Source organism: Perca flavescens, chromosome 7 (assembly GCF_004354835.1).
Source record: "Perca flavescens isolate YP-PL-M2 chromosome 7, PFLA_1.0, whole genome shotgun sequence".
In the NCBI taxonomy this organism is placed as follows: Eukaryota; Metazoa; Chordata; class Actinopteri; order Perciformes; family Percidae; genus Perca; species Perca flavescens.
Genome location: NC_041337.1, coordinates 18,548,855 through 18,562,875, shown reverse-complemented (window position 1 = coordinate 18,562,875; position 14,021 = coordinate 18,548,855). Strand labels below are relative to the sequence as shown.

At 39.5% G+C, this 14,021-nt stretch overlaps 1 protein-coding gene across 1 annotated transcript in view; it reads right to left on the bottom strand.

The window, feature by feature from the left end:
• Positions 1–3,903: 3,903 nt before the first annotated feature.
• LOC114558530 (protein FAM19A2) overlaps positions 3,904–14,021 on the bottom strand; it is a 52,970-nt gene continuing 42,852 nt past the window's right edge. Inside the window, exon 4 of the mRNA XM_028582590.1 lies at positions 3,904–3,939. Within this exon, the coding sequence (XP_028438391.1) occupies positions 3,904–3,939 (36 nt within the window). The remainder of the gene's footprint in view (positions 3,940–14,021) is intronic.

Below are 14,021 nucleotides of genomic sequence, written 5' to 3'. Positions count from 1 at the left end.
TATATTAAATTTAAACATTTTTATTTTAAACTTAACCCTGCTCTGATTATAATCCCCTCAGTTATAAAAGCAGAAATGTCAACACAACCATGGAAAACACTCAAATAATTCAAATGTAAATAGGTCTAAAATCACAATGAACAATTATCTCTTAACATTAAGGTGCAAAATTAAAGAATAAGTAAGAAATGCTTAATAAAGTGTCATAAAATATTGCAAAGTGTTAGCTAAATATAAGAAACCTGAGAAGGAACTATTTTCTGCAGGTTTAGTGCTAGGTTGGTAACCTGGCTTCTGGACAGTGCTCAGCATGTCTGCCTCCGTTATTTCTTTGTAGCGTTTAGTAAGGCGCTGACTCTCCATGGTGGTCTGCTGCTTGTGCCGTGTTGCAGCTGCAGATGTTGTTGGACGTTGATGGCGAATACGGCTGTGCTCCAAAGTGTGAGCGCGGCTAAAGTGGTAAAACAAGTTTGTGGTCGTACCAGTGTTGGTGGGGACGACGGTCTGACGACATTGGTCTGACTACGGTCAGACTTATAAAATCCCCAAAACTGCCATACTGACTTTTCCTGTTTTATACTGTCTATGGTTTTATCAACGATTTCCTCGCTCGCTGCGGCACTCACTTTCCACTCCACGCCGGTTCTGTTATTGAAGAACACGAGACAGCGATGTGGCGCAACCAAACTTGATACTGTTACATGATTGGCTGTTAGAGTGTCACTCCCCACGTTGCTAGGTTGCCAGAGAGTGAGGGCCTTTGTTCATGCAACCAAACTTGATTCACAACCTCTGGTTTCTTCTGATGAAGAAAAACAAGTTATCGAACGTTTTATCGACCGCATTTTCTATTGATATTGATTATGTGTCTATCGCGATACATATCGTTATCGTTTTATCGCCCAGCCCTACTTTGGGTTCTGCAGTGACATGTTGCAGTAATTCTGAGTCAAAGTATAAACTCTATAAACTATACTGTATATTGCATCCGTCATCCATATTCAGTAAATTCATAATTTGTTACATACTAAGCTATTTTAGATAATGTTCCAACCCCTAATTCTACCTACTTTTCCTCATATGCGCCACTCTTCATTTTGAGTGGATGGTGGGACAAATGTTTTGATGTAATGTAAAGCCAGATTCATGGTTGATGCAAGGAGTTAACAGTAGTCCCACCGTAGATACCTATGGCATAGTTCTTTTTTTTATTGGTAGTTCAGGTCATGATTTTTCCTTCAGATAGTACCCGTGTTCCACTAGATGGGTGTATCGTACTTGATAAGGCCCTATCATGCTTTGAACAAGTACTCCACCGATTAGCACTGCACTCCTATAACGTCGTTATGCTCACGATGAATATTGATGGAACAAAACCAGAGATATCATATTTCTTGTTAATTCCATTCCATTTTACATCCTTGTCAAAATCTGGTGCCTACTTTACCCACAATGCAACTCAAAAGCAGAAATTTTGGGGTTGGGGAGTGTTATGCTAGTAGCAACTAATTTAGCCTTTAGCTGATAGCTTCAAGCAGATCTGAGGAGCAGGCTACCTCTGTGTTTATATTACTTCCTTCATTTTGTGATATGAACAAAGATGGGAAGGTTTGTCTTGTTTAATGTCTGAATATGATACTATGCTGTGCGAGGTTGCCATATTTACATTGTTTTCCTTCACTGTGATAGAGAGCTGAGGTATGTAATGATAGAAATATGGAGCTTACGAGTACTGTAATCAGAGCTGTAGCAAATAATAATTCTGAGGTAGTGATTTTAAAAGATGTAAACGCGTACAGAAGAATCCATAAGAACTTGTTTATTTTCCTACACCGTGGTGTCTGTGCAGATCTAGTCATCTAGTTGCCAAACCTACATCTGTGTTTCCTTGCAAACTTCAGAAAACTTCCCCTTGTGAGGTTCCTATGGCTACAGACAACAAGAATGGTGTCAGCTGTTCCTGTCAATGCATGAATCAGACCCTGTTTACAGCCAAACCCTGGTCTGGTTTGCTCTGCCTTCTGGTCACAGAAGTAGAGCAGCATTTGGTCAGCCATCTTTGCTTACGGTTTCAGTTTCTCACTATCTCCTAGTTCTCTATGTTTTTGTGCGGCTTGACTGAAGCATGCAGCATTAATGATGAAAGACTTTTGTCTGCTTGAATATGATTTGATCTAGGGCTGCAGCATATGATCATTTTCATGATTGATTGATACTTAAATTACTTTTTCAATTGATCGATGAACTGTTTTGTTTATAAAATGTTCCCGATCAAGAAACATTCATAATTAGGAAATAAGCTGGAACTGTTCAGCATTTTTGCTTGATAAATGACTTTAGCAATTAAATTGTTTTGGACTGATATTCTATACATTTTTGATCATTTAGTTCATATTTTTTTACCACTAATTTGTTGTGTTGACAGCACAAAATTAATCAAAACTAAAATTCAAAATACAAAGAAAAGGAGAGACTTGAGTGTATTTTGTGTCCACAGGGTTCTGCTACTTAGTGTCCGACTCAAAACAGATGTGATGTTACGTTAACAAAGCTGAAAAGCTGTGGCAACAAAGACAGGATGCTTTTTCCCATTTACAGCTCATTTTTTTGTCTCTTAGTAGGGGATTTTAAGCTTTGGATAGTCTAAAGCTATAGAGAGCGACTTTATTCATATCATGATATACAGTGTATTATACTGTATTTGTTCAGTTCCTGACCCCTGACCAGTCGGCTATCCTAACCTTAACTACTCAAGGTCAATGCCTAAGGCGGGACTTGCCTAGAAGTTGCATGGGATCTACCGTAACGCTCCAGTAAGTCATTAAATCAGGCCATCTTGTCTCTCACCAACATCTGCTTACACACACACATACAACAAAGGTGCTTCTGACATAAGGTATGTGAAAATGTAAAGAAAACAGATGTCAAACTCACGATGCAGCTATTTTCGACTGCCTGTTTTCTGCTCTTTTTAGTTGACATGCATTGGAGCTGAGTTCTGCCATTTAGATTCTGGAAAACATGGAACGACAACCTCATCTACCTCATTTAGTCCATCACAGGGAGAAAAAAGACATTCAGATGGAGCAGGGGATGTTTAAGTGCACAGGAAACATAGCTAAAAACTATTTCCATCGTTAGACACCACACCATCATCTCCAACGTCACTCATTGCCCTCCCCACGCACACACTAAAACATTTATACTGCCATGCCTGTCTGTTGATGGTTCTGCCTGTGAATTATTTACCAGTGGAAATGCAGGACCAATCTAATTGAAGAGAAGGGAACTCCGTTGGAGATGAAACTTTGCTTTTTTATTTCTTATAAGATGAATGCTTTTCAGTTGATGCGGTTAGATTCTGTTGCCGTTGTCTGTGCCGTTTTGTATTCTCTAAGCTCGTTGTCTGCAGCTGTCCGCAATTACTACAACGTTAATGACTTTCCTCTGTGAGTAACATTTCGGAATGCTACCATTAAATTTGTAGTTTCAGTAAGTATGTGTCTGCTTCATAGGCTGTTTGTATCACTAACACAGTCTGAAGCAGTGCGAGGCAAATGTTGTCAAACTCACAGTTAACATCTGGCCAATTAACACTGGTGCAAGTTAAAGGATAAAGAGGGAGATGTATTCTATATACATTTTCACACCTCTCTAGACTTCTAAGTCTTGTTATTTGTAGTTTGGGAGAGAGAGAGCTACCATAAAGATTTCAAACAAACCCTGTCCTTGTTATTACAGTGTTATCACACATTTTCATTGACAAAATTTCAAAACGTTTATGACTTTTGATAACAGTAAAGATAAGATGCAGAAAAGGCTAATGGAAACGAGTGTTAAACAATGACTAGTGGGAGCTGGTCCCCTTGTTCTTTTTGTTCTATTTCCGGCATGGATGCTGCTTCACCACACTGATGCCAGATCTCGGTTCATTCCCATCTGAGAGCCCAAATAATAAAAAAAACAAAAACACAAAGCACATGGAGGAAAAGCTGACAAATGTTACATTATAGAATGCAACAGAGGTACAGGCAATCGGTTATCTTTGGTAATTTAATTGGTAATTTAACTACAATTTGCAAATATTTGGATGAAGATATTCCTACTGCTGCTGCTAACAAACACTGTCGCAGGATATCACACTATTGAGCAAAACCGAAGTTGCTTACAGCACATTCCAGATTTCAAAAAAGAAAAGAAACAGTTTGCACACACTGCAGGATAAATATTGGCTGGGGACATCACTGTTGTGTGCCTGATGATGAGATTCCCTGCACATAGCAAAAAAGAATCTCTCACTTACACTGTATTGCACATGTACACACTCCCATAGTTACACACACATGCAGCTCTCCCTCCTTTGAAGTGCTGCATCACTAGACTGTAATGGAATTCTGTAGCTGACTGCTGACTGGAGGCTTTGGAGGGGGATGGATGGAGAAATGGATGGATGGAGAGAGAAATGAGGGAAGAGGTAGGTGGAAAGGTCGGAAAATTGATTGAAGGAAAAAATGGTGAACTGTTTTTGTGTTCATGCGTTTGAAGAATTGCGCCCCCTGCTTCCACAGAGTTTTGTGTGTGTGTGTCTTTGTGTGAGTGTATTTGTGTGTGTGTGTGTGTGTGTGTGTGTGTGTGTGTGAGAGACAATACTCCTAGGGTGATGCCATCGATATTAAGTGTGACATGCGGAGGTACAAAGGTTCATTTTCTACTAATGCCTGTTTAAAAAAACCCACCTTGCTTACGACTTCAAAAAGGCTCCCCGGGGTGAGGACCTAAGTGTATGCAGCACCTCCCACCCTCCTTCCCTTCCTTCTTTTCATCCTACGTTTTAGCAGGGGACAAGAGGGTACTGTAAATTACCTTTTGATTCATCCCCTTTAATTATGCAAATAGACTTCATTATCTGCAGTGACTCTAAAGTGTTGTCGAATGTATTCATTAGTCTGCATGGAGAGCTACGAGTGTTCATTTAGGGGTACTCAAGTGTGTATGATTTTGCATGCTCCCTTTTTTGTAGGCGCAAGCGTGCAATATATTCAACAAGGTGTGTGTGGATGTGTATGTGTACACCTGTCTGTAGGTGTACTTTCGTGATCAGAGTTAACTCTTTAAAGTCACAGTAAAACGTCAGTGTCTTTAGGTTACCTAATGTGACATATTTACAATTGAAATTAATTATGTGGGTGGGGTATACTTACAAAGAGGAATGAAATCAACTCACGAAGAGGAATGAAATCAGATTCTTCAGATTTTATTGAATCGTGTGACTAAAAGTGCAATACGTAGCTGTAGAGAGATACCAGCCACACTTCCATCAAGTGTGTTGTTAGATGAGGAAGAGGAGAAGGTAGAAATGAATAAATTGGACCTTAACCACATTCTACTGAAACAAAGCTTTAACTGAGATCCAAACACAAACCTCTGACCTATGATATTGCTCTGCTAGATACTATGACAATACCAGCTTCGGTAACATAAGCAGCCAAAGTTGAGAAATCACAGATCTTGTGGTCGCCACATGGTATCTATGTTGCCCCTTTATACATTTTTGAGGTGGTGCATGTAAGCTTTGGGAAACCTGCAGTACGACAAAGCCAAAGTGCGTTAGCTGCGATGCAATGCCGTAACCTCCTATCTCACATGGATTCAGCTGTGCACATCTGTCTGCATCCTTAATTATTTCACTCCATAAAACTTGTGCATTCTCTCAGTGACAAACACAGACACATTTTTTGGTTGAGCCTATGTTTAGAACAGAAACTCTCCTGAGTTTTGGATTCAGCACAAACTGTATGTGACTGTAATTATGCAAAAGAGGTCATTAACTTAATAAACAGTGTTTGTAAACAACAGCACAAAGACACAGTTTCCTTGCATCCCCCCTTCCATTTCTCTCTCTCTTAGTTCATTCTCTCTGTTTCTCTATCTATTAGCTCCCTACCGTTATCCCTCTCCCAATTCAACATAGGGGTCTTTCAGTCTTGGTGATGAGCGTCTGAATTTGAGAGGAGCGTCTGAAGTCAAGAGAAGAAAACATCCGCACTATCTCAGTTGCTGAATAAACAGCTGATGGCACAGCAAGGGAGCTGAATAGGTTTAATGAGTAGACTATGGCAGTGTGACCCAGATCTAGTTTTGAGACTGTCTCTAAGCTGCATACAAAAACCAAACTGACAGTAACAATCATCAACAACAATTCTCATTAATTACAGTGGCAACACTTATGGTCTCCATTCTCAAAATCGACCCAAACAAACTCCACTGTGTGTGTGTGTGTGTGTGTGTGTGTGTGTGTGTGTGTGTGTGTGTGTGTGTGTGTGTGTGTGTGTGTGTGTGATATATTTCTGAATTGGTGTCCCTGTCTCCCCCTAATCTCCTCTACTTCTCCTCATTCCCCTATCTCTTCCATGTTCTGTAATGCTCTTATTTAACTTGGCATCATCCCACCCTCACATCCTCAGTGCTCCACATTAAATGTCAACAACTGAATATTAATCACAATGCTGACTCCCCTTCCCTCTGTCTCTCTATAACACTCATCCCAGAGAGGGGATTTTTTTCTCTCTCTCTCCCTCCACAGACTGATTAGCAGCATATTTGAATATTACCAATTACCAATATTAGAGTAGTAATTTCCAGCAATAGTCTGCTTCTCCACCCTCCTTGTGAATCAAAGAGCTCAGTGCTTTTTCTCCTTGTTTACCTAATTTGGGTACTTACAGCATATTTTCTCTCAACAGCATTATATAATTCCTCGGTCTCAATTGTTTGAGCTTTAAAGTGTAAAACTAGAGTTCTACATTCTGTCTGCATTTAGACACAAAATACATGCAGAATTGCAAATTTGCAAAGGGAGAGAGAAAGGGAGTGATAGGAAAATGGTGAGACAAATAATGGCACAGATATTGCACATATTAATAAAGAAAAAAGAAGACCTACCAACTACTTTTCCCATCTATGATTCTCAGCATGACCAGTAACCCTTTTTCAAGCCCACCATAGTAGGTAACATCATAATTTATCTTACAAGCTGACACAGCAAGGCAACGCCCAGCAGGGAATCCAGTGGTGTACTGCTGAGCTATCTTGAGGCTTACAGCACAAGGGCCTGCCAGACTCAATCTAAGAAGGCAACAGAAATATGGGGTGACCAAACTATGACCAGCAGTATATCTGTGGCCTGACACCCTTATGAACCCCAGTAATATTTTTATTTACATTGAACACCTCCAGCATGAGTTTAACTACACCTTTAGAAAGACCAGATTTTAGAGTTGGGATGACACTACACATAACCACATTGTGGTTTAACTGTACTGTTTAATCTTAATTCTCCTCAATCGACATTTCCTTTTGTGTAAGTCATCAAAGTCTCCAGAACCTTCTTCATGTATCCAAAGTCGAACTGCTGCTGAGTTTTTCCATAACAACAGTCACCAAGTTGACTAATGACATCCTAGGTGGAGGTGCATTCTGCAGATGTAGGTATGGCTCATAATGTACTATGCCTGGGTATCGGTACTCAAGTACAGAAAAACCCAGTTGTATCAAAACTTTGCGAATCAAACAATACCTACATTAGAGCCTTTTTGTAGCCAGATCTAGAAAAAAATCACTATTTGTATGTGGTTTTGCTCGCATTAATCGATTAGTTGTCAACTATTAAATTAATCGCCAACTATTTTGAAAATCAATTAACGGTTTGAGTCCTTTTTGTTAAAGAAAAGTGATTCCAGCTTCTTAAATGTGAATATTTTCTAGTTTCTTGACTCCTCTATGACAGTGAACACACTGATTGGAAAACACTGATTGACATTTTTCCCCATGGTAGTCGAGCGCTGTGTATTTGATGGAGTTGGTACTATAGTTCAGCATGCACACACATTGATGATACATTATAAAAAAAAGGTATTAAATAAAGTACTCTACTGGTATCTGTATAACTTTAAAGGTACTGGTATTGGTAATCGTATCATAATTTTTTAAACAATACCCAGCTGTAGTTCATACTGATGTGTCAGTGAAGCAGAGCACTTGCCAGTCATCTATCTTACAGCACAGGTGAGAGTTGCCTGTCTCTTGGAAATGCCCCTTGAGCTTTGCCTGACCCCAATAAACAATGTGTGGGTTGGCTGTGTTTGTGTCTCTGTGGACAGAATGTGTCAACAGCCTGCTAGTCTCAATGTCATGGCAATGAATACCACAAGACCACACATTCAGAGCACACACATTATGCAGCAAGATGAGAGGTCATCTCATCTGTGTGAGTCATCAGTACAACCTTAATCACTGTGACTCATATTTAACGCTCATTCAGGAGCGACTCCTAGAGAATAAAAGGGAATGCACCTCCTTTCATACTTGCCTTGACATGAATGACACAGTCAGGGTTGTGTGTGCATGTGTGTGTGTGTGTGTGTGTGTGTGTGTGTGTGTGTGTGTGTGTGTGTGTGTGTGTGTGTGTGTGCGTGTGTGTGTGTGTCAGGAAGTGTGTTTGAGGAAAGCGACAGGTTGAGACCGCCATGTGAAGAACGCTTTGGGCCTGTGCTGCTTATAAGTCCCACACACATTCTTTCTTTCTCGCATGCTATCCACCTTGCACACACAAAGACGCACACTGAGTTGAATTATATGTCACTCTGATCTGTTAAGTTAATTTGTAACCTGCTTAGATCTGCTCTGTTCTCCAAGTCTCACGACAGAAGCAATATTATTTTTAGGCCATCACTTCGTACTAGCATCACATGACTCCCTCTGCGTTAATTCTGTCTTTTCACTTACACTTTCTACTTCCTCGCCATCCCGTAATATCTTTATCTATGTGTCAGAATCAAAAAAGAAGGGTTGTTGCTATCTCTTCTGATATGGCCACACAAACTGGATGGTGCCTTGAATTATAGTAAATATGGAAAATGTTTCAGGAATTAAGTATTTGTTTTTAGGACACAAGCAACATGACATCATGACTTCGCGTAAACATACACGCCCACTTTCTTAAGTCAAGTGGCGTTTTATCTGTACACATTTTGAGCTATCCGCGTGTATGTCTACGCTGTATACAGCAGACGTAAACATACACGCCACTTTCTAAAGCCAAGTGGCGTGTTATCTGTACGCATTTTGAGCGCCGTATACAGCGGACGGGTTGGGTTTAGGAAAAGAAGAACCGGTTGGGTTTAGTAAAAGAAGAACGAGGTTAGGTTTAGGAAAAGAAGAAAGCATCAGTTGACTTTAGGAAACGTGACACACGGGACACGAAGGAAACGTGACACGCGGGACACGATCCCTGGTCTCCTGGGTGAAAGTATTGTGTTTCACCCATCCACCACCCCGACCAACCTCCCTACGCGAAAATGTATGGTTGGGTTTAAGAAACGTGACATGCGGGTTGGGTTTAGGAAAAAAAGAACCTCCCTACGTGGATTTTCGCCCTTTCATACTACTCGCTACAGCGTAAATTGACACACAATCACAAGGTAATGTAAGTCAATCGAGGCCAAAAGGCATTGATAAACACGTTAAAAAGCGAGTATGCGTCTTGATAACACGCCAATAATGGCATACGAATTGGCGTGTCATACATACGCCACTTCATGAGATCAGTCTGACACAAGACATATAGGCTTATCAGACACACCTCTTCACTTTCTTGTTCTGTTTATATGTGTGATGTGACATGGCTGTTGTCAAGACTTGGGCCTTAATAGAGTAAAGTTGCGTACATAGACTATATATATAAATGATTTGAAATTGCTGTTGCTCATTATATTTTTCCAGGTCACCTGTGCTGTCTTACCCACAAAAAGATGTGTGTATACTCACTACTAGCCCTCATTTCTTTGACAAGTATAGCATGGAGACTCATTATCCTGCCACGCTCAATAGCTGTTATTGTTTCTCACCAACTTTATAATTCAAAGTTGGTGTAGAGTTTTGTGTAACAAATACAGACAATATCTTTGCTTTATACCCATTGCAGGTACATAGGGTGGCTGTGGATCACTGGTTTGGTGATTCGATCTTCAGCTCTTCCTGTTCACATGTCCAAGTGTCATCGGGCAAGACACTGAACCCCAAATCGATCCAGATGGTCAGGCCACCGCCTTGCATAGTAGCCATCGATGTGTAATTTGGATAAAAGCGCCATAAAAATGCAGTGCCATTTTGCATTGACAGCTGTGGGTACAATGTGGCTAAACTAACCATCTCGGTTTATGTGAAAAACAACGGAAGAGACAAACCAACTTAACTTAACTTAACTTAAAAAAAAACATTGTCACTTCATAACTTTTTTGCAGTTCTAACCCCCGTCAGCCACCACCACAAATAGACTCTAATTCTGTGGGAAAAACTGTTCTAGGTCTCCTTACCAACAATGTGTTGTCAAGGTCAGCTATGATAACTAGCACTGAGGTAAGTAAACAATAGCTAAATATCAACTCTAATATTTACAGGCTTACTTTCTTTCAAAGTTGTCCTGGAGATAGCGGAAAAGCAGAGGGAAACATCATTACAGTTTGGGAAAGACAGCTTGATTCATGTTGGAACAATTGCAGCTGTTCATTTAGGCATCTGTGTCAACTGGCACTGTGCTGTATACTGTGAATGGCAACAGGCACATGATGCATCACACGTGAAATAAATCATTGGGCTTAATATTCATGCTTGTCAAACATATCAAGTTATCAACATATTTTTATTCACTAAATGACATGCCTGTCCTTCTAATTGTCTCAAATTATGCAGATTTAACAAGCAGACCTAACTGAAATGCAGCCACTGTTAATTAATCAGGTTCACTTGTGTTTGACAAGTCAAAATGTCCTCAGTGAGAAAGATCTAAGAATAGGTTCCATAAGATACTTCCACTGAATAGTCAGAATGAAAGTTAAAAATAAGTAATAAGTATCATGAGAAGCCAGGAGCCAATACCAAGAGGAGCTTGTTGGTGTGGGGCTGGAGTGTGCCTGAATAGGTGGTTGGACAAGTCAGCATAGACAATGCAGGAGGCAGAGTTCTTCCCCAGAAGAGGAGATCTACATAGATATCTGAAAGCACAGCGAACCCAACTTTTTAGACCAGTACGACCCACTAGGGCTTCAGGTTCGTTACATTTACATGAATATGTTGGTGGTGTCCACTTTATCTGTGGACTGAAAGAAAAAATGGTGTTAGTAGGATATGTGCAAAGAAAAGCCAAAATAGAGAATCTTGTAACGGTGAGAGGACCCTGAATGCTCAACGCAGTGCCCACTATGTAAATTAGTTAAACTAACAACTAGCCTGAGCTGACAAAAGTATTGTCATATCTCAAGTTTTACCATTATAAATGACTAGTATGTAGTTTCTGTCTCCCCCATGAGGAATACTAAGTAATGATAACAGAACTGTTGGCACCACCATAGCCAAGGAGGACGTGGAGGATAAAAAAAAACATAATGGAATCTTCAGAAGAGGTAATTATCGTCACTTGAGCTTCAGCGCGCGAAAGTCACCGGACAACACCATTTTCTAAACATAGCTATGCTGAGAAATACAGAGAGAGTTTTGTGGAGCTAATAGTCTTAATTAGCTTTGTATCAACTCATTTGGCAATGGCTTGAATGTAACGGACGTTCATTAATATAAAAAAGTTATGCACTAAAGCTTTAAGGAAAGAAATAAAAAAACAATGTTAGATAGTTTTTCCAATATAGTTTTTCTTATATAGACATATGGAGCAAGCCATGCAAAATATTGTAGATAACCCCAAAGTTTTAGTTTCACTTTCGCTCTCTATGAAACATATAGCCTTGATTAGGCATGTTTGTGCATATTCAACACCCTCGATGTGTCACCTTCCTCTAATCATTATTCTAGAAGGGATGTGTCAGCATCTAGGATAGCCAATCTCATCTTTGGCTGAAAGTAGCATCTGCTCTGGCATCTGTTATTAGCACTGCTAACCAGGCAGCACACTGACTAATCCCACCATCATCTGGATATTCAGAGTAAAGCCACAAATAACTACTGTAGATTAATGCTTATCAGCAGTGTTGATGATCAGATAGGACGAGACTGTTAGAGCAACAGCTGAGACCTCGCTTCAGCACCAGTGTTAAATATTTTTTCTAACTACGCAGTACTCATGATTAGATTCATGTGCAGCTTGAGAAACACCATGCGAGTAGTTAACAACAATACTAAAAAATGATGGCTGTCATTCTAATGTCAAATCCCTTTTACACATTTTTCACTCTGTGATTATAGAAGTCTGTTTCATGCTCAGTTCCTGTTTCACGTCTCTTGTGCGTTTATGTGTGGGAATCTGTATGTGGGTTTACTCTCTGTAATCTTTTAATGACATGCACTAACGATGCGTTGAGGCTCAGAAAGAGCCCAGGCCATGAAACACACACACAGGCAGATTGACTGAGGCTCAGTGGAAGGTCGCAGCCCCTGAGAGGATCCACTGGGAGATTAGCCAAATCAGAAAAGCGTTTTAGAGAAAGGCAGCTTAAATGCAACATAACACAGATAGTGTATGTGTGGAGAGAAGAAATAGATGGCCACAGCTTTAAACCCAACATTTTGTTTGCAATGTTTTCAGTCTGGGCCCTATGGTTTCCCTTCATCAGGTTTACAGCAGTGGCATCCTGCCACTCAGCATCAACATCTAACACTTGCAGTTGCATGCTGACAGTACAGTACATCCTGCTGTTTTGATTACATTTTTCATAATTTCATCATATTGTACTTTCTTGTAACAGTTCTATATTTAAACCTACATTAACCTCATCTTACTGTAATACTAAATGACAGTACTTCCTGTCTGGGTTGTGATTTAGTGGAATTTCTCATCTATTTGCACAGAAAGTAGGAATGGGAAATTGAGAAATATGGGCAGGATATACAGTACAGGCCAAAAGTTTGGAGTTTTTATTAATAAGGGAAAAACTTCCACTAATTAACCCTGACAAAGCACACCTGTGAAGTGAAAACCATTTCAGGTGACTACCTCATGGAGCTCATTGAGAGAACACTAAGGGTTTGCAGAGTTATCAAAAAAAAGCAAAGGGTGGCTACTTTGAAGAATCTAAAATATAAGACATGTTTTCAGTTATTTCACACTTTTTTGTTAAGTACATAATTCCATATGTGTTCATTCATAGTTTTGATGCCTTCAGTGAGAATCTACAATGTAAATAGTCAAGAAAATAAAGAAACACATTGAATGAGAAGGTGTGTCCAAACTTTTGGCCTGTACTGTATAATATACACATAACCTGAGTGGAAGTACATTACATAATGTATTGGACTCAGTACTTCTTGGTAGGCATGTTCCTGTGATTATTTGATGTTGATCCATCGTTGTTAGTGACTGAGAGCTGTGGTACAGTCTTAGCATTTGCATCAGTTTTCTGTGCATCGCTACTTGTCCAGTTGAAGTGGATGTGAGAAAATTTCCTCTGACATAGAGCCATATTTATTTGATGTAATATGACAAAGTTGCAGAACCATGAGGTTGTCTTAGGCCCGTGTCACAGCTACAAGAAACATGCTCTTTTTTACTCAATCTATATAAAGGTATGCGTTACAAACTCAACAATGCTGCATTTTTTAGGCAGATACAGTATCAGTATTTGAAAGTGTAAAAATACCACTCAAAATAAAATATAAAAATAAATAGAAGATTTACATAAACAAACAGCATAAACACTTTTGAAAAGGATTTCTAAAATTTGATTATTAAAGGATTTTTACTTTTGATTTGCACTTTTACAGTGGAAGGTGCCCTGCTTTGCCTAAAATAAGAGTGCCAACATCAACATTGAAATTATAACATTTTATCAAATATAATTAGGGCTGCCACCTCTTAGTCGATTAGTCAACTAATCGGTTGTTTTGGTCTTAGTCGACTAAGATTTCTTTAGTCGATTAGTCATTTTTTATGCTTATTCATGTTTAATTACTTATTTCCAAGAAACTTCTGAGCACATTTATGGTAAACACAAGATTTAAAGTGGTGCTTTTGCAGG